The sequence below is a fragment of the Chelonoidis abingdonii genome, chromosome 2 (assembly GCF_003597395.2).
Source record: "Chelonoidis abingdonii isolate Lonesome George chromosome 2, CheloAbing_2.0, whole genome shotgun sequence".
NCBI lineage: Eukaryota > Metazoa > Chordata > Testudines > Testudinidae > Chelonoidis > Chelonoidis abingdonii.
In genome coordinates, this window is record NC_133770.1 from 138983305 (window position 1) to 139004552 (window position 21248).

Sequence of the window (21248 nt, forward strand, 5' to 3'; positions counted from 1 at the left end):
CAAGCCCTTGGGCAGATCAGTTGCCTTTTGCTGTATTTAAGCAACTGCTTCTGGCAAAAGCTCAGAGCACATGAATTGAAATTAAGGAGGAAGTTCCTTATCACTGTGGGATACACTTGAATGACCTCCTCTGACCTCCTTGTTACATGCCCAGAGATAAGCGTCAATTTGTGCCATATCAATTAATTGTAATTTTGCCATGACAACCTCCCATTCACACAGAAATTAACAAAAGCCGTCGGGCATTTCCCAGAAAAGACAACAATACAATGTCCAATAAAAATCAGTTTATCTAATATTAGTTCTATGTGTATCATGTTTTCTTTATTATCTTTTTAGAATTCTGTTTGTCTCCACTGTCTCTTACTGTTCAGATTCTGGTTTCTTCTCCTCAGAGCTAGGCATCCCATTGGACATGCCCTAAAGGAAACATATGGGCCCTGCTCAAAACTCACTTTCCCTAAGATATGTAACTAAGAAGGACTTCAAGCTCTGAAGCAGTGCTAACCTGGCTCCATTTTGAGGGAGTCAAGCCCAGCCTTCCCTCAGTTGAGGGGTGCGGATTACTGACACATGGCGATTTGGAGGCTGGTGTGGGGAGGAGGCAAGGAAGAGGCTGTATGGAAAGGGCTGCACACAAAAAAAATCAAGTTTTTATATTGTTATACATTTCTATATAACGTAAAACAGCTTTTACACCAAAAGGAAAGTGCTGAATACTCACCATATCATTGTTTCTGTCATATGAGTTAAACTTCATCTGCAAGACTCAAATGCCAAAGTTTACTTTCAGGTTTTTTATTCTGTGCTTCAGTGAGCATATTAGATATAACAAAGAAACGAAAAGGACAGTTAAAATTCGGGCTTAAACAACTAGACATTGTCCTTTTAATATGCACAATTTTTGTGTTTTCTCTGGAATGGATTTATTTAAAATTCTTAGTCACAATGGACGTATTTTGATAACACTGGTATTCATTGCAACATTTTTGTCCTTTTTGTAAGTATCAGTATACCTGAATAAAACCATATTTCAAAACAAAGTAATGCTAAATTGCTGCAAATGAAAACTCAGACAAGAGTTGCTCTGAATAGGTCTTTATTCAGCAAAAGAATCATAGATCTGCCTCACTCAGACACATACTGCCCTCTAGCAAGAACATCAAGTCAAACACACTGGTTAAGTCAGTCAGCATATTTGCTATTGCAAAAACATATTGATCAAGTCACTAGAAAAACAGTAAAATGTTCAGTAGAGCTCCTCACATTCAGAGTGCATTTTACAAAGAGGCATGGGATGTCACTGCTGAAGCAAGTATGTATCTGTGGAAAGTAGTATAGCTGCAAAGTACTGAGAAGCAGGAGGATTTTGTGTTACAAGAGAGTAAGACCAGTTTACAGCAAGGAATACTCCAATTTAAGTTTTCTAACTTAAAAAGGGACATCTTTTGTCTCCAAGTTTATATATGTTGCTTTTATATTTGGCAGTGGTGTTTGTGGATATATAATGATAAACTATGAATCTTTTAAATATTTTATAGTCTGGAGATTTATTTATAATTAACAGCCACCAACTCATGTTAAACTTGACTCAACCATGTGTGTGAAGCTTTTTCCCCCAAACTGTAGTTCTCTAACTTTTTTTCTGTGCAAATGCTTTTGTCCTTTAATGGAATCTTTCAAGATGCAATAATTTTTTTCAACTGTAGTCAAACATCTGATTATTTTCAATGTCCTTGCCAAAGCCGGATATATAGTACCTTCAGATAATAAAAATAGAAATTGAGACATCTACTTCAGTTGGGTGATCATAATAGGAATAATGCTATAAATTAAGGTGTGAATATCTGCTTCAAATATTAACTCTAAATGGAAAAAAATATTACACATGCTTATTGAGAGACCTGCTGATGGGAACAGCAGGAGCTGCAGCTCTGCTTTGAAACTGACCGTCAAATGAGCTCCAGTCTGAATGGCTGAGATGAAACAACCCCAGGAAAATGCTTCTTTTAAACTAAAAAGGGGGGTGGAAGCTTTAGGTCTTCAACATTTGTAAGTGTTTTCTTCCCTTCATCTCTTCCTCAAGAATATTTACAGCAAGGAATGCAGCTCTAAACTGTCAAATGGGTAGCATCCCTCAACTGACAGAGTACATTTTAGGTTTAATTCTACCACTTCTATTAACCAGAAATGTCTAAGACCCTGCAGATAACCCAAGGCTCTTCCCCTAGTTATCTACCCCACCCTCCCACTTCCATTCCAATACCAAGTGTCTGTCTAATAGAGAGGGCTGGATGTAGCTCCCTCCAGAGCTCATCAGCATTAGTTCTTAAGTGAGTGTTATAGATTGAGCTCCCCTGCATCGTGAGGTGTTAAGTGAGCTCCTTCACAGCATGTTGCCATTGTGCTAGCCAGGTCGCTGACATCACAGAGTCAGACTCTGAGTTCAGACGAATATTAATTTAAAGTATTTAGTATTAAACAACAAACTTGTTTCTGATTAATCATGACATTTCTGGAGAGTGAATGTGTTTGCGTGGGAATTTTGGAATTCTCAACACATTTTTAAAGTTATCTGTCAAAGGCAACAGCACTTAAGTTTCATTATTTAATCAGTGGGTGCATCTATCTTCTTAAAGATCAAAACTGAAGAGTTAATAAAAATTATTTAATCCTAAATACACTTAAACATTCATCACCTGATTTCACTGATATCACCATAGTAAAGGGCGATAGTTACCTAAATTATGTTTCTTCACTAACAAGCTTTTTTCTATTTTGTTAAAATGCTTGTAATTAAATGAAAGCTCAGAATAGACAGAGAAATTAAATAACTACTTGCATGTTGCTTGAATGCAAGCAAAAGATTTTTTGACTTTAGCCTTTTTCAAAGTCAAAGTTCCAGTTCAGGAAAGCACTGGAAATTATGCACTTACTACTTAACTGCTTTGCTTAATCAGAACCTAAGCCATGGTCTATGGCCTACATTTTCATAATGTAAGTTATCGACCTGACTCCCATTCATATTCATGGGAATACACTATTTTGAGAGAGCAGAATACAGTAATGTTTGGAGTTTTGTTTTAGCTCTAGGACAAATCCTGAAGTCCTTGCTCAGTTTTTAGTCAAAATATTTAAAGACATTAAGAAGTAACATGCCTTGAAGCGCAGTTTCTCCTCAGTTCAGAGGTCTGTAATACAATATTTCCAATATAATAAGCTTTAATCTGCTAAAATGTTTTAAGCAAGTGAAGATGACTGAAAATGCAGCTGTGTTAATAAATCCTCAATACGAGTGCTCACAAATACTGGAAGAAAACTAGGATGCATTATCGAATTCAAATATTGCTGTTAACTAGACATCAGGTGCCCAATGAAATTATACATCATCAGCTTTAAAAATGGGGGGGGGGGGTTCTGGCCACCCAGCACTGTAGTCAGGTGTTTGCCCTTGTCTTTAGGACATATTCAGCAAGTGAGGAAGTTTTAAGTGTGAACATCACAACTCTGCATGACCTGAAGCTCAGCAGCAAATTGGAAAAAGGGTGTCAGAAGTAGAAGAGACTTTCAATCTCTGTCAGAATACAGGCTTTCCTTTACAAAAGTTCTCTTTCCTCTCTGACAAGTGCCTCTAGGCCTCAATGTACTGAGCCATGTTTGGAAAGGGTATTATACCTGTGACACGGGAAATCTCTTCAACTATTCTGAGTGTTTCATTTACTAGGCCGGCCTGTCTGAGGCTACACGTGACAACCAAATACAATCAACAGCAAGTTAGGAAACTAACTGAAGAATTTTAATACTATAATTACACAAGGCTACTACAAACCAACATCAAGGCCATTCAGGGTTCACAGCGAAATTCATTTGGCTGCAGAGGCTTTAAATAAAAAATGAACAAATCTGATGTTCAGTTGGAAATCACTAGATGCAGAGGATAAAAGTAGAGGAGTGGTCCTTAATCTGTTATACCTGACCATATATTCTCCTACAAATAATCTTGAGTCCCACCAAATGGGCAGCCAAGTTTGACAGTGCAGTCTGAACCCCTTCCTGGACAACTCAGCGTCGCCTGAAATCTGAGCTAGGGATAACTAAGGTTGCCACTGATTCAACACATCCCAATTTTACAGAGCTGTGTAACTAGCTTGCATGGCATCTAAAGATCACAAAGAACTGCACATTTGACATTTGTAACCACGCACCCCCATTTTCCAACTCCAGCGTTGGGAACATGTTAGGAGTGTGGTTGAGGGAAGTGCCATGGCAGGAGATCTGCTGCACAGCAGAGACCCCTGGCTGGAGTAGTTCAGTTTAGACCTGACACCACTTTAAGTTGTGCCTCTTATCCACCCCCAGGATCAGCAAGAGCAAAGGTAGCGTAAAGCCACATTGTTCTTCCCACTATAGGCTCCATGCTAGCGGTGTGACAGACCACAGGATTGGAGCAAATAATTTTGTTGCACAGAATACTACGCCTTCCCGTACACAGCTACTCAGAACAGGATCCAAAGCCTCTTTAGGTGATCGACTGCCACTATTATTTCCCCTTTGCCAGCAAAAGAGGCAGTTACTTACCTGTAACTGGAGGTTCTTTGAGATGTGTGGTCCCTATCTGTATTCCACTGACGGTTTACGCATATGGACCATGCACCTAAAAATGGAGAATTTGAAAGTAGTATCCTTTGGTCTGTGCCTGCACCCTCGTTCACCCTGTGTTTCCATACAAAGTAATAAAGGGCAGGGAGGACCGACTACATCTGCAGTTCCTTCTCCACTGCAAATCTGACAGATCCAGAGCAGAGGAAAAGGACGGTGGGGAGTGGGGAATACAGACAGGGACCACACATCTCGAAGAAACTCCAGTTACAGGTATGTAACCTATTCTTCTGAGTGGTGGTCCCTATTGTATTCCTCTGATGGTGACTAACCAACAGTACTAAGATCAGAGGAGGCTCTGAGGATGATGATGGAGTAGTAGTGTGGAGGACTGCCATGCCAAAGAAGGCATCCAACATTGAGTCCTGTACAAAGGCGTAGTGGTGTGTACAGAACTCCACATGGCCTCTCTACATAGGTCAGTGAGTGGCATATTCTGAAGGGAGTCCGAGGTTGAAGCCTGACCCCCATTGAAGTGAGCTTGTGCTCCTGTAGGAGAAGGTACGCCCAACCATGGGTGGCAAGTTCTACGGGCCCATGGTTCCCGGGCACCAGGAATATTCCTGGTTCCCGGGCACCAGGAATATTCCTGGTTCCCGGGCACCATGAGCCCGGCTCCAACACTGGTCTCTCCCTCGGCCCCGCCTTCTGGCCCCGGGCATGCTCCCTCCCCCTGGTGTCCCCATGGCCATTTCAAACAGCCCAGGGCCCCCACTCACCACCAGCAGCGCAGCGGAGCTGAGTGGCTTCCTGCCTGCTCGCTCCACATGGCTTCTGGCCCCTCCCTGTGGCTCCTAGGCAGGGTGGGCTGTGTCCTGCCCCAAGTGTCCCTGTTGCCAATAGGAAGCTGTGGGGGCAGTGCCTGGGGGTAGCACCACACGGGGGCCCACTGAGGTGCTATAGGTTGGATAGGTGGAAAGTTCTGATGAGCCCCTTCCAGAACCTAGTCAATGGGTTTGTGAAGATAGAGAAACCTTCCACAGGAGGGTGGAACATGCTGATTGCTGCCAGGTTTTACTTTCAAGGAACTGAGGGTGATACAAGATGAATTTAGCAACAGAATGTAGTCCAGTATGAGGAGGATCCTCACTGATTCTGATGAAGCACCTTTTTGTTGAGCTCGTGATGAAAAAATCTCCATTTGGCCCAGTATCAATTTCTGGTGGCGTCCTTCAAGCTACTGGAAAGGGTGTTCTGAACTGCTGAAGAGTATATTTGTTTTAAGGCAGATGTCCATCCAAATATCACATTCTGCAGTGTAGTACATGTGGATTGGGATATCTGATTTTTGTCTTTGCATTGGGTCAGCAGATCTGGGCAGATGGTAATGGGAATCGATGGGCATGATTACATGTGGAGAAAATTAGGGAACAAGAACTGTCTGTGCCAGTGAGGGGCAATCAGAATCACCGCCGCTCTGTTTCATCAAGTCTTGTGTAGTATCTGAGATAAATGCAGTAGTGGAGAAAAAGCATAGCTGAATTGGTCTGACCAGGGGAATACGAGGGTGTCACCCTGGGAGCAGTGGCCAATGGCTTCCCTAGAGCAGTATGTTGAGCATTTGCTGTTCACCTGTGACGTGAGTAAGTCTCTGGTTAGGGTCCTCCATTGATTGAAGATGTAACATACTATTGAAGCAAAGTTCCCAATCATGGTCGATTGCAAAATGTCTGCTGAGCGAGTCTCAGAGTACATTCTGTGCCCCGGGAAGATAGGCTGTGGATAAGAGGATCTGATGGTTGATGCACCAATTCCAAAGATTGACTGTCTCTGTGCATAGCATGGGGGATCTTGTGCCACTCTATTTGTTGACGTAAGAAACAATGTTGGTGTTGTCTGACATGATGAGAACATTATGAGAGCGGATGGAAGGAAGGAAAGAAGGAAGGAAGGATTGTCATGCTCTCATCACTCTGAGCTCCAGGGTGCATCCTAGATTCCCTGGGAGTCCATGTTCCTTGAGCCATGTGGTCGTCAAGATGTGTTCCCCAGCCAACCAGAGATAAGTCGGTGATGATAATCTTGTCTGGGGAGGAGGGAAGAAAGGGAACTCTCACACAAATGCAACATGGCTCTGTCCACCACTGGAGGGATGATAGTACCACAGCAGGAACTGTCAGCATGGGATTCATGGAGTGACAGTTTGAGTAAACAGACTGGAGCCTTGTCAGAAGGCAGTGAAGGTGGAGACGTGTGAAGAGGGTCACGTATACTATGTGGGCTAAAAGGGATAGGCAAGTCCTGGCTAGTACATATGGATTGTTCATGATATGGGTTATGATGTTGATCATTGCCTGGAACCTGTTTGCTGGTAAGTAGGATCGTGCTGTGACTGAACTTACCATAGCCCACATGAAGTCCAGAGACTGTGTGGGGTCTAGAATAAACTTCTCGTCATTGATACTGACTCCAAAGGATGAAAAAAGGTTGAGCAATATAGAGGCTGATGTGTGGGCTTCTTGCCTGGACTGTGTGGCTAGAAGCCAGTCATCAAGATATGGAAATATGAGGATACCATAATGTTTGACATAGGCCGTTGCAACAGGAAAATCTTGGTGAAGATTCTGGGAACGGTGGCTATCCTGAAGAGGAGCACTCTGTACTGGAAATGATGGGTGTCCACTGTGAATCTTAAGAAACATCTGTGGGCTAGATGGATATTGATGTTAAAATGAGGCCTTCATATTGAGATTCACAAACCATATGCCTTTCTCTAAGGATGGGATAATCGCTGCTAGCATGACCATACAAAACTGGAGTTTCTGGATGAAGCAGTTGAGATGCTGGAGATCAAGAATTTCTTCCAAGGTACCAGGAAGTAAGTTAAGTAAAACCCCTGATATTCCAGAGGGATGCATTCTACCACTCCTCGTTGTAATAAAGAGTTCACTTATTGGGCAAGAATGCGGTCATGAGAGTGATCACTGACAGGGAAGTCAGTCTTGGAGAAGGTAGCATGATAAACTTGATTGTATAGCCATGGTGGATGATGTTCAACACCCATTTGTCCCACTCAAGCATGGGAAAAGAGTGCTAAATGTCCCCCAAAGGGGGTGGGAAGATCATGAGGCTGTTGGCATAGTGTTTGCTGGCTCTTGGGGTTGCATCAGAAATACCTCTTAGCTGGTGGTTGTAGCTGCGACATTGAAGCCTGCAAAGGTGTGAGATCTCTGTCTTTTGGTGTTTCCTCAGAGGCTCATAAGATCTGTGATGGTAGAATTCAGGAAACCAGTAGCACTGAGTGGAAGGTTGGTGGTGGAATTTGAGTTTCAGGGGTGGAGTGTAGATGCCCAGCGAGTGAAGGGTGGCCCTGGAGTCTTTGAGGGTAAGCAGTGATTCATCTGTCTTTTGATTAAAGAGATGGGAATTCATCAAAAGGGAGGTCTTCAACTGTGTTCTGTACCTCCCTAGGGAACCCAGAAGAATTGAGCCAAGACTCTCTATGCATAACCATGGCCATAGCCATGACGCTGGAGGAGGTATCTGCTTCATCCACTACCAATTGGAGGGCCATTCTAGCCACCAGTTTCCCTTCCTCAATGAATGCCTGAAAACGAGCCTGATTGTGTTGTGGCAGGCTATAAGTGAAATCCTCAAATTTACTGTAATTTAGGAAGTCATACTTGGCCTGTAACACTTGATAATTCACAATCCTGACTTGTAGGGTAGATAAGGAGAATATCTTGCACACCAAAAGGTCTAGACACTTGCCTTCTTTATCAGGTGGTGTATATCAAGGGTAGTGGTGTTTGGCTCGCTCAGTCGCAGCCTGAATGATTACAGAGTTGGGAGGAGGATGACAAAAGAGAAACTCAGATCCCTTGGCAGGTACGTAATCATGCTTTTTGGACCCTATTGGGTAGCTGTGCACATGGCCAGGGTGTGCCATAATGTTCTGGAGAGCTCCAGAATTGCTTTGTTAATTGGTAGTGCAATTCTGGCTGGTCCTGAGGTGTGGAAGATATCAAGCATCTTATGCTGGGGGTCTTGAATTTCTTCTAAGGGAATCTGGATTTCCACAACAGTTCCTGAAATTGTCCAAAGACATCCAGTAGGGAAGGGGATGCTGCAGTCACCACTTTATCTGGAGATGAAGAAGGAAATCCCACTAGTTCTGGAAACTCTACTGGGACTAGACTAAGTGGTTCCTCCTCTACCATCAGATCACAGTGTGTGCTAGAAGGGTTCCTTGAGGGGGAGGCAGGCGAGCATTCCCTTGTGGATCAGGCAGCTTCTCCCACTGTCATAGTTGCTGCCGCTCACTGAGGGTGGATTAAGTTGATGGAGGAGCTCTCTCCCATCCGCTTAGAGCAGCTCCACTAGAGAGCTTACAGTGGCACTGCTACATCGATGCAACTGCGCCACTATAAGCTCTCTAGTGTAGCTACAGCTTCAGTCCCATGCTTATGGGTATGCTTCCTTAACTCCCAACTAGGCCCCGCCATGGGGTAGTTCCACTGGCTCCAAATTCAGATGTGGCAATGGGAGGTGTGCTCCTCACTGTGTCAGGCTGATGTACAGTGGGTGTTCCCAAGCCTGGGTCTGAGTGAGGTCTCATGGAAAGCTCCATGAGGTGCTTCTAGAGGAAAAGGGCAGAGCCCTCTTGGGTGTTTGGCGGGGGAGGACTGGTAAATACAATGTGATGTAAGCTTCCCCCAAGTGGTAAAGGCAGTGTTCATAGTCCTCACTGACCGACAAGGAGCACAGGCAGGAGGTGCAGAGTTTGAAGCGTAGTGTTCTGGGCATAGTCCAGTACCTGCACCTGGGTATGCGGGGTGGAGGGGTAGTTTTTAAAAAAAAAAAAACAAACAAACAAACCAAACCGCCCCCCCCCAAAGCTGTCTAAATTAAGTACTAAAACTATAATAAAACTGGCAAAACTTCTACAAAACAGGTAAATCTATGCACCTCATCTTATTTAAAAGTGCATCACAGAAAAGGACAATGAAAGTTCTGACCCAGACCATGCAAAGTGAGAAGGAATTGGAGATGCAGTCAGTCTATCTCTCCCTTCATTGTCTTGGACAGAAGCACAAGGCAAACTGCAAATCATCAATGGAATACAATTGGGACCATCACTCAAAGAACAATCTCTTCCACACACTTTTCCCAAATTGTGACTATCTATCTATATCTTTTGGAAGGATTTCTGGAAAATGAATTTCAACAAAGTTGTGCAAGCAACAGTTTCAAGCTGTTCTCTGTTCACAGTATCTTACTCTGGTCTTTCACGCTCACAGCATTATCTTGTTCTGGAAACAATCTTCTGCTTCCATTTGACATCCTCCCCACATGCACTAAAGGATCTCCAGGCAAAATTGGGGCATTAAGCAGAATTATGCATTTAATTACTGTCCACCTGCCCAGATGAGAATCTTGCAGAAAAAGACAGGTGATAGAAAAGTCCCAAAAGTTATGTGTTAAACATGCAAAATTCTAGGAAGTGGAGGGGCGGATTCCCTGAGTTAAACAAGTCCATTGACTACCATGCAGTTGCTCCTGATTTACATCAGCGTGAGAGGTGTATCAAGCCCAGAAAGATTTTGTTTTATTTAAAGCACAGTACAGGGGTACATAATTAAAGCTAACTGTTAAAACAGATTATAAGCCTATTGCTCATGCCATAAACCCTTACCCAATGCACATAGCTTACCGCGATTCTGTGGCCAACACTGCGGAACCCAAGCTAGCCACAGAAATTAGTTAAAATCTGGAAGTAGCCCTTCTTCCCTTTCCCTCCTCTCTCCCTTCCTCTGCTGGCTTTTGAGGTGCTGGTTAATGCTCCTTAAACTCATTTCCCTGTGTTTGGACATACGAGTAATTATTCAATTTATAAGAAAAGGCTATAGAAGTCTTACATTACCTATTTGCATGCTTCACAAGCCATATTCACCTCAACAATTTCAAATCACTTTAGAATACTCATTTTCTGTTCTTCCTTTGTCTATATACACTGTTGACCCTGAACATTAACTTAGCTGTTATTGTAGATTGTGTATATGGCATGCAGCAAAAAAAAAAAAGTACAACAAAACCAAGCATAATTAAGGGGGAGGGGGACAGCAAAGGAGTAAAGCAGAACAAGAAGAAGATGGAAGACAGGGGAAGGGGATAAAGAATGAGGAGAGGAGGGTATTGACTAGAAGGACACAAAGTGCAAGGAGGTAGAGCTTGAAAAGAAGCAGCAAAGGTGATAGGAAGGAGGAAAAAGATGATATTGAAAATTGAGTTAGATTCTCTAGTAGTCAAAAAATGAAAGCTACATCACCACCCACCCCAGGAATTCCAAGGCAGACCAACTTCATGCTTTTTGTTTGCATAACTGTGAGTTCTTAAGTTTCATGATGCCTACAGTGTTAAATAAAACAGCCAGAAATTGTCAAGTTTGTAAGCATTGCCATTAACTATGCTCTGGCCAGTACAGGTGCTTAAATAAATTGAAGGATTTAGGGGTTCAGAATCATACTTACATGTACTAATACGGCAGCGGTGCAATATTAATTCTTTTATCCTCCTATAGTTGAGGGTGTTGCAGATACAATCTACACACAATTATATTAATACACAGTGTGACAGTATTAGAGATCTCTAGCAGCGTTGCTCGTAGAGATTCTACTACATCATGAAATATTGCAAAAAATGAAATACATTCAGGTTCCTCCAACTTATTGATTATCGACTAACATTTAAGATATCAGTAAATTAATAATATACATTTTTGAACTGCAACAGTGTGATTGTATTATAGAAATGCAATGTTACAACTATCCCTTCCCCATTAAAACACCAAATACAGCCATTCTGAAATAAATTTTTAATACTTGTTTTGTAATACTGTGAAAGGTTGTCCTTAGATCACTGATGAACAAGAGTTACATAATTTGATCTTATATAAAATGTAAAAAAATTGCATCTACTGAAACAAAAAAAGAATCAAGCCTCCTCCAAATGCTTCCCTGTGTTGAAATGAAAACCTGCTTTTCCCCCCAAAGCAATTATGTAAGGCAGATCCACTATGCATTGTTGGCCCATCCTGTTATGTATTAGAGTTCCTGCCACTACTGAAGCAGTAGTCTGCCACCTGTGACTTTGATCTTTTGCAGACTACCATGAGACAACCGACCAGCCTCAATAGCAAAGATCCAATAGCTCCGTACTGAAAAACAAAGGCACTTTATATGTGAAGTTCCAGTGCAACTGACTAGTATTGCCTACATTTCTCTCTCCAGCCAGCTTCCAGTGTGAAACGTTTCTACGGTAGATGAAAAGTCAACAAGGCTGCAGTAAGACAGGCATCAAAAAAGGAAGGAAGATAGAAAAGGAGGGGACATGAAAGCAAAATACTGCAAAATGAGAGCAAAGCAAAGATAACAATGGTGGTCTTAATGTGGGCATCCTGCATAAAGGTTTCCCTCCAATATAAGAACGGCCGTGCTGGGTCAGACCAAAGGTCCATCTAGCCCAGTATCCTGTCTTCCGACCATGGCCAATGCCAGGTGCCCCAGAGGGAATAAACAGAACAGGTAGTCATCAAGTGATTCATTCCCTGTTGCTCATTCCCAGCTTCTGGCAAACAGAGGCTAGGGACACCGTCCCTGCCCATCCTGGCTAATAGCCATTGATGGACTTATCCTCCATGAATTTATCTAGTTCTTTTTTGAACCCTGTCTTGGCCTTCACAACATCCTCTGGCAAACAGTTCCACAGGTTGACTGTGCGTTGTGTGAAGAAATACATTCTTTTGTTTGTTTTAAACCTGCTGCCCATTAATTTAATCTTGTTTTATGAGAATACTCGTGGCCCACATTTCTGAGAATAGAAAATGAGACTTTTCTGGTGAATGGAATTTTTAAATGAATTTAGTGCGTTAGTGAGGCAGAATGACAGCAAAGTCCTAGGTTAATTAAGGAAAAAGGAGGAAATGCTAGCTTCCCACACTGAACTAACAGCCTCCCTACCTCTTGGTGCTAAAACAGTGAATGCCCATTCCTTTTCTACTCTCTGTGCTGAGACTTCCATGAGACTCATTTGTTAGGGAGATGGCCTCTGATGTGCACACCTGTCCAGGTAGGAATTGGACTGATGCTACAAACTCATTTCACACAACCCCCCAAGCAGCGATCAGACTGCATACCACTTCACATTTACCACTGACCTAGGGCTGGATTCAGACTGGTCCTCACTAGAAATCTGAGTCACACTGGAAAACGATATTGAGGAGTTATGCTAACTAACACAACATTTAACACACCTTAGCTGTCAGCACTGACAGGACCTGTATGCTTAACATTGTAATCTGGTTGCAGATGAGCACTGCTGGAACAGTAGCATTAGCCATGACCAGCTGACACTGCTAAAGACAGCTAGCTCATTTACACTCATGGCTATGTTGTGTTTAACACAGTATTTGTTCAAATGACCCAATTTTCTAGTGAAAACAAGCCCTGAGAGGTGAATAGGAGTTGGTATAGTCACGCAGTTGAGCCATCCAGTCCCAAAAGACTTCTCTTTTAGTACATGTCTTTAGCCCACTAACTAAATTCTAGTAGATAAAGCAGGAGTGGAATAAAGGGGGAGCACAACTACCAAAAAGAAAAATCTGTGACCCATCATCAATCTCATTCCTCATTAACGTTCATGTTAAAATTATGTGCAGAAAAAAAAATCTCTTAAAATCCTGGTGAGAAACACCAGGGAGGAAATGAAAATTGATTTAACATTACTTGACATCACAAAGAAGTGCTACACCACGCAGTATCCAGTGCTCTGGAGGTTGGGCGGTTTTAAGGTCCACAGCAGCAACGTAATTCAGGTCTGTTCGATGTGGTTTTTTGTAGATTGGACATGAGTACAGATGAGGATCTTTCGAAGCTAGGAAGATGGAGGGGGGGGGGGGAAAACACACATGAAAAGATGCCCTGGGAAATGAGGCTGAACAGATAGGATGTTAGAAGGCAGAGCACAACCTAAACAGAAATATAAATACATCGAGTCAAAGTTCAGTAGCTGATAGCTCTTCTCAACAAAAGCAAAGGAAGTTCAGTTAACAACACACTCCTTGCTTTTTTGCTACTACTTGCAAAACAGATCACATACAGTACCACGTGCAGCTCTTCTAAGTCTGGGATTTAGTATTAAATTACAGTACTTTGACAGAGTAAGAAGTTTAAATGAGCACCCTGCAGTGACTAGGATGCTAGCAGTTTCACTCTTCCACTCTACTTTCCTATTTTTGAATGTTTCATGCTGACACATCAAGATGTGAAAATTACCTTATTAAAATCTATTAATCTATTTTGAAACACTTTTTTCAGTACAGTACAATTATTTACATGCTGCAGAAGAATGCATTGTCAACCGATATTCTTCACTGTAAAACTGGGACAAAATATTCCAGATATGATTAATGTACAGAAGTGTTTGTAATTCAGTATTCAGCTGGTTTTTAATTTACTTTTTAATATAATAATGATTTTCAGCTTGCAGAATCAGAGTCTTATTTGTCTATCAAATTACTTTTTGTAAGTAATACAGTTTATGATAAGACTTCTATTTCTTTCTTCCCAAACATCTGTAGAGTTCAAACTGTGCTAAACAGGTTAATTCAATTTAGTGTTAAATTGTTTCCAGGCTGAGATCTTGTGTGTCAATCAGTTTGAAACAATTTTTATGGTTAGGTTGTAAACTCCTGCAAATAGTAATTTATACAGAAAATACAGATAGACTGCATATTATAGGCATTTAGAATGTTACCCCTGGTTAAGCAAATGACATACACAAAAAGAGCATGCCACGTACTGTCAGAGAAGATAAGCAACAAACATGGAATTCTGATAGCAAAGCACAGGAAACAGCCGGTAAGCAGACTGTCTCTAACAGCTCAATGATTCGATATCTTTTCAGCTGTTTTCTGTGGGATTTGATTTCCTACTGCCTACTTTTATTTCCAAACATTAAAAATTCAGTTCCACAAAGCAGAATAGCCTTGACTTCTGTTCTCCAGCTCGTTAGAATAGAGTGCAGACTGACATGTCTTTTCCTCTTTGGTGGCCCCAAATGTCATCTCACCTCCACCAGCATTTTCCATCCTTTCACTTGGCTTCTGTTTGCTCAAGCAAATCCCCTTCACAAAACGTCAGTGTTGCAACATTTATGCGTACAATCAATGCAGTAGTTCCCAAGAACATTGTTAAATCGGTTCATTTCTATAGTATTCATGTGTGCAAGCTATATGAATACTAGCATGTGTTCTCAAACTATACTATGGCCCTCAGGACCAGATTTAGGGGCAGGTGACCCAGGCAACTGCCTGGGTTGCCAGGCTTGAGGTGCTGTTTTTGTTGTTAGCAACAAAAGGGAAAATAGAATGTTTGAAGTAAAATGTTTCAGGTATTCCATATGTGGATTAATTTTTTACTAACCAGAATGTTCTGGACCTCTGCAGAATCTCATGGAACCTTCCCAACTTTCTGAAAACTACATTTTCCTTGAACCTCCTAGGATGTTGTCAGCCGTGCCCTCATGGGTATATGAGAGGCGCGGTGTCACCAGTCAGTCAGTGAGATATAAGAACAAAAGTGAAGTGAAGTGAGAGCCCAGCTGCAATATTGTGAACCTTGTTTTATTGTGTAATTGTGAAAGTGTATTTGAAGAGTGTAATTAGAGACTAATAAAGGGCATATTTAATGAGACATCTATCAAACCCCTATCTACAAAACAATATAAAAGAAATACTGTTACTACTTTCGCCATGGTTAACACGTAATGTTTGATGACTTTCTACCACTGTGGAACACAGACTTTTGCTCTCCCTAATGCTGTGTTTTCTCCTGTAGAAAATAAAAGATGCCCCCGAAGAAGCCTTCAGGAGTTCAGTATAGGAACCAAAAAGCTCAACTGCAATCTAGTTTGCAGCAAGGGACAAATTTGAGGGAGAAATTTCTGAAACAGAACAACATAGACTGGGCTTTAGGCAATAGTGATCGTCCCAGTGCAGAAGAAATTGAGGAACGAAGCATAAATGTTAGAAGTCCTATTACTCAGAAGTTAGCAGATTTACCTGAAGAGAAGGAATGGTAGCATAAAGGAAAGTAATGACAAAGAAGAATGTGGCTCACATGAAAAGGAGAGAAATAACAAAAAGGAATCAGCCTCTCATAATGACAGAAACAGCAGTGAGAAAAATTGCACACCACACATCTATACATCAGATCCTGCTTTATGGCTGGCGATCCTAAACTGTGCTGATAATTTATTGTACAATTTTGAACAGGCTAGGCAAAACTGAGGATATGACATTGCTAGTAAATGAGCAGAAGCAACACTTCTCAAAGTCACACTGAGAAAGAGTGCTTGAAAATGTTGAGAAACTGAATCAGCTTCGGCTAGTTTACTCAAAATCAACTGACATTGTTCTGTTTTTGTTGCAAAATACTTGACAAGAATGTCCAATCATTGCTTGTTCTTTCCAGGTACAATTACTGGCATAACTTAGTTGATGCTCTAAAGCAATATGAAAAGCAACATCTGGCTATTTTACAGCTTACTCCAAATGGATGGAGGTCAAGTCCAGGCTCAAGCTGAATAAATGTATAGACATAGAAAACCAGTGCATTATTAATGTAGAAATCCAACACTGGAGGAACATGCTTCAGCATCTGATCTCAATTACCCTCTTCCTTGCAAAGAATAATTTGGCTTTCCGGGGCTCATCAGATAAGTTGTTCACTGAATATAACAGTAATTTCTATGGTTTGGTAGAGCAACTTGGGAAATATGATGAAGTCATGCGTGAGCACCTACGTTGAGTAGTTCATGGAGGTTGGACTAGATGACCTCCTGAGGTTCCTTCCAACCCAGATATTCTATGATAAAGAAGCTATGAACCATTACGGCAGCAAAAAAATTCAAAACTAACTGACTGACCTTATGGCAAGGAAGGTGCTTGATAACATATTGATGCAATTCAACAAAGCAAAGGACTACACCATAATAATGGACTTCACTCCCGATACTAGTCACAGTGAAAAGATATTGTTTACAGGAAGATTTGTTGCTATCACCTACTGTAACACTAACACTGCTCCACCCAATATTGGTGCACAGTTCAATTACTTGATGTTAGTCAATTTAAGTTATTCTTAACATTAAAAAGTTTCTATAAGCTTAAAGGAAACTTTTTTTGGGGGGGGTGCTTATAATAAATACTGATTTACAAATTCTAGCATGCAAATTTATCATCTTATGTGACAGTGATACATCATGCATGCAAATCATGCATCAAAGTCATGAAATGCAATACAAGTGCAATAAAAAATAAGGTATTCAAATGTTTAACAAAGGGAGGAGGGGAGGCACTGAAAATGCTCCTTGCTGAGGGTGCCGTTTGGTCTAGAGTTGGGCCTTCATTCTTGTAAAGAAGCCTAAGTTCTGCATGTAGCCCCAGTGATATTTTGGGCTATCAGACAAATATTCAATGAGAAAAAGGATTCCTACTTCATTTACAACGGACTTCAGTATTGTAGGTAGTTCAAAAAACTGTGTAGGGAGGGGATAAAATGGTTTCTGCTTCCACCGTTATGCTGCAACACCACTACTGGGGTACACCAGAATTCTGAGTCTTGAACATACATTTTGTTATATAATGGTTAAGCACACTGGAAGTAGAAGACAAAATGCTACAGTCTTGCAGAGGTAAGGGAGGTTAGGAATCATTTGTAATCGCATATATTCCAAAACTACAGCAACAACAGTATTGTGACATATGTTTTTAACCTAATTAGAGTGTCAGCTTTCAAGGTAGGAACCATTTATTACTATTCATAAAGTACGATTTCAAATCTTGATTGTTTTCCAGTAGATCCTAGAAGCCCCCCGCAAACATAACACTCCTATGCTCTGAAGAATTAACAACAATTGGTCAAGTATATGTAACACAAATTAAAATTAAGCTGCTATCAATACAGCAAAACCTGAAGTTAATCACTTACTGTTGTTCTCTGCATAAATCCGTATGACAGGCATCATCTCAAAGAGCACCTTGGGCTTAGACTCAATGATTTTTAAATTTCTTCTGTCCCAACCAGCTCCTTCTAGATAGAGTCCATATACATAGACGCCCTCAGGAGGAGGAGTTGTGACGTCATCCTTCATCCACTTGGTGACTTCATTGCACAGTGCTACACTATCAAGTGCCCACCCTTTGTTGGCTCGAGTTATTTCCTATTGAAAGCAACAAATAAGACTATGGGTAAAATTATGAAGCGTGCCTATGATTTAGGACAATGATTTCAGTGCATACAGGGCCATCCTTAATCCTGCATTATCACAAAGTTAATTACACTTCTACAACATAGTCATGGGGAGCCCGAAATCCCTACCACGTTATAGCTGAAACCAGGGCTGGCACTACCGTTTAGGCAGCCTAGGCAATTGCCTAGGGTGCCAGGATTATTCGGGGGGCAGCATTTTGCTGCGGGGGGCAGCAGGCGGCTCTGGTTGACCTGCATGTCTGTGGAGGGTCGGTTGGTCCGCGGCTCCGGTGGAGCTGCCGCAGTCATGCCTGTGGATGGTCGGCTGCTCGCGCAGCTCCGGTGGACCTCCCGCAGGCATGACTGCGGCAGCTCCACCGGAGCCGCAGGATCAGCACGGGGGGCAGCGAAATGGCCGTGCGCCCAGGGCACGAGAAACCCTAGCACTGGTCCTGGCTGAAACCCCATTATATCAGAGTAGGGGCGGCAGGGCTACAGCACTGATTTAAAGGGCTCCGGTCTCCAGCAGATGTGGGGAGCCCCAGGCCCTTTAAATCGCTGGCAAGCCCTGCTGCTGCAGCCCCGGGGTAGGGGCAGCAGGACTCCAGCTGTGATTTAAAGAGTTCCGGGCTTCGGCTGCTGCAGGGAGCCCGGGCCCTTTAAATCGCCGGCCGAGCACCACTGCTGTAGCCCCGGGGTAGCGGTGGCGGGGCTCCAGTGGTGATTTAAAGGGCCCTGGGCACTCCACAACAGCTGGAGCCCCGGGCCCTTTACATCGCTGGCGAACCTAGCTGCCACAGCCCCGGAGCAGTGGCGGCAGGGCTCCAGTGAGATTTAAAGGGCCCGGGGCTCCCCGCAGGAGCCGGAGCCATGGACCCTTTAAAGTGCCACCAGAGTCCCCCTGCTACCGCGCTATACACGAACCCGTGTTATATCGAGTCACATTATAGCGGGGTATAGGGTACTTTAAATTATCATAAATGCAAACATTTACCTTTTTTGCAATACTCTCTATGATTAAACCAGCATTATTTCCCTCTAGCCCAGCAGTAATGAGTTCATTTCATAGCAAACTAAATACTTTGTTGCCAACCACCCTTCTCTTCCACAAAAATTCACTTTTGAGACAAGTCATTTTTAGATTCATTTTCCCTTCCAGATAAATAAATAATGAAAAATGCACGAAAAAGGTACCAGAGCTAAACATGTCTACCTTTTAAAGGTCAGTTTGCAATGCTGTAGCTGTATCGGTCAGAGGATATTAGAAAGACAAGGTGGGGGAGGTAATATCTTTTATTGGAACAAATTCTGCTGATGAAAGAGACAAGCTTTCAACCTTACACAGAGCTCTTCCTCAGGTCTGGGAAAGGTAGCTTATCTTAAAGGTCAGGACAGCATAAGAAAAACAGCCTGACTATTTAGGCTGATTTTTCCTGGGAGTGCCAGGAAATCTTTCCTCGATGATACATTATTAAAAAGAGGTCTGAATGGATTTATCTGCATGTGTGATTTTCAATTTTATATTTGTAACATTATAGCTCATTAATGTAAGTACTATGACTTAGAAGGAGAGCCATAAAACATCCAGTCAATGATATGCCTACTGGCTTATCTGAGTGTGAACCTTAAGAGCGACTGCTTCCTGGAAGAGTGGGACATTAAGTTAACACACAATCATTGAGTGAAAGATTCCTAAATCAACATGGTTATGTACTCGCTGGAATTACATGCAGTTGTGTTATTGGAAAACTCTGTTGTTTCTGGGATGTGAAGTGTGTCACTCCACTATATAAGGCTCAAAGGAGACTTTCTGCCATAAACCAGGCACACAATGCAACATGGTAACCCTCGAGATTTGATTTGTGTTTAATTTTTCTTTAGGCGTGCAGTTTGCGTGTATTATCTACACTGTATATTTTTAAATGTCATTTTTGATTCCAAGATTTTTCTGACATACTGTAGTGAAGTGAGACTCACCAGCATGGCGCTTCTTGCTGATTATCCCGGGAATTAGCTCTTGTCCAGCCTGGAGCACCCTCTGCAGGCCCGTGTCTCGCCTGCCTTAATGCCCCCATGTTCCTCCCAGAACCTGGTGCTGCTTTTCCTCTGGGTTCTGCCCCCAGCAGTAACCCACAGTCTGGGTCTCCCCTCCCAACTCTCTTCACCTACCTTGCCTCAGTGGCTACTGCCAGTCGTCATCTAGTTCCCACTCACTGGGGCAAACTGCAGTCTGTAAAGGCCATTCATCATTGGCAAGTGGTTAGGACCTGCTGCCTTTGCCTATTCCTGGGCTGCACCTCTGCACCCCCAGTACCTTGGTAGGCCTTCAACAAGGCCTGCAGCCTGGGGGTTTACCAGGCTGGAGCTCCCCAGCTCCCTTTGCCCTTCCCCAGCACTGCTCTACATTCGGTACCCTACTCCAAGGCCACTAGCCCTTCCCACTCCAGAGCTAGAGTGAGACTCCTTCAGCTCCTGGCCCCCAGCCCTCTTAATAAGGGACAGCTGGGCCCTGATTGAGCTTTCCCAATCAGCCTAGTTTGGCTGCTTTTAACCCTTGTTTTACTGGAGTGGGGCAGCCACCCCACTACACATACCTTATAATAAAAGCCTCTTTTATGTCATCTGGTTGTTTGAATTGGGGAGATACTTGCTGAAGCAAGTGATTACTTAACAGCTTTCAGATCTGGAGAACGGCAATAAAGTATATTACAGTGCAGGGGTGCATTATACTTTTGACCACTCTTTCATTCGCTCCGATAGGCATCCTTTGCAAGTGATATGCCTAAATCTGCATTCTTCTCAAGAGTGGAAACCCTGCAGTTCACCCCACTTTTAGGCTGAATCATTGGGTTACAGCATCCCCTGTATGCAAGAATTGTATTACCTCTGCCAGCTCAACTGGTTTCAGACCCTGCTACAGAATTCTCTCTAGGTGCTTATGACCAGTATGAAATGGCAGTGACTTAGGACAGCTTATTCAAAGCAACTATGATTTATTTATTCAAAGGAACATTACAAGTAGAGAGTCAAGGATTAAAATAACAAAAGACTACAGGCATATGGTCTTACCTAAATTTGGCCTCCACTTACCCCGATGTGATAGCATCAGGGGTCTGTGTTACAGTCTGTTTCTCTGCAGATCCTCTGACCTATCTCTACTCCAAATCTCAACTTTTTAAGCATTTCAAACTTTTTTGTTTGACTGTCCCTGCCTAAAAGGTCCTAGGGTTTCCAACTAAAGATTCTCCCTGCCCTCAACTATCTAAACCCTAATTCCACATACCAAGAGGTATATATTCCATTGAATACCTCCTCTGAGTATGGCTGTCTATACCCAGT

At 42.5% G+C, this 21248-nt stretch overlaps 1 protein-coding gene across 2 annotated transcripts in view; it reads right to left on the reverse strand.

Moving 5' to 3' along the window:
• Window positions 1-1085: 1085 nt before the first annotated feature.
• DNAH5 (dynein axonemal heavy chain 5) overlaps window positions 1086-21248 on the reverse strand; it is a 253591-nt gene continuing 233428 nt past the window's right edge. Inside the window, exons 78-80 of one of the 2 annotated variants that reach the window (XM_075062684.1) lie at window positions 17649-17880; window positions 13383-13530; window positions 1086-1760 (exon numbers count right to left, since the gene is read on the reverse strand). In XM_075062684.1, coding sequence (XP_074918785.1) covers window positions 1700-1760; window positions 13383-13530; window positions 17649-17880 — 441 coding nt within the window. In that variant the 3' untranslated portion in view covers window positions 1086-1699. Of the gene's footprint in view, window positions 1761-11573; window positions 13531-17648; window positions 17881-21248 lie in introns of those variants that run through there. The other variant, XM_075062685.1, reaches the window with a different exon arrangement.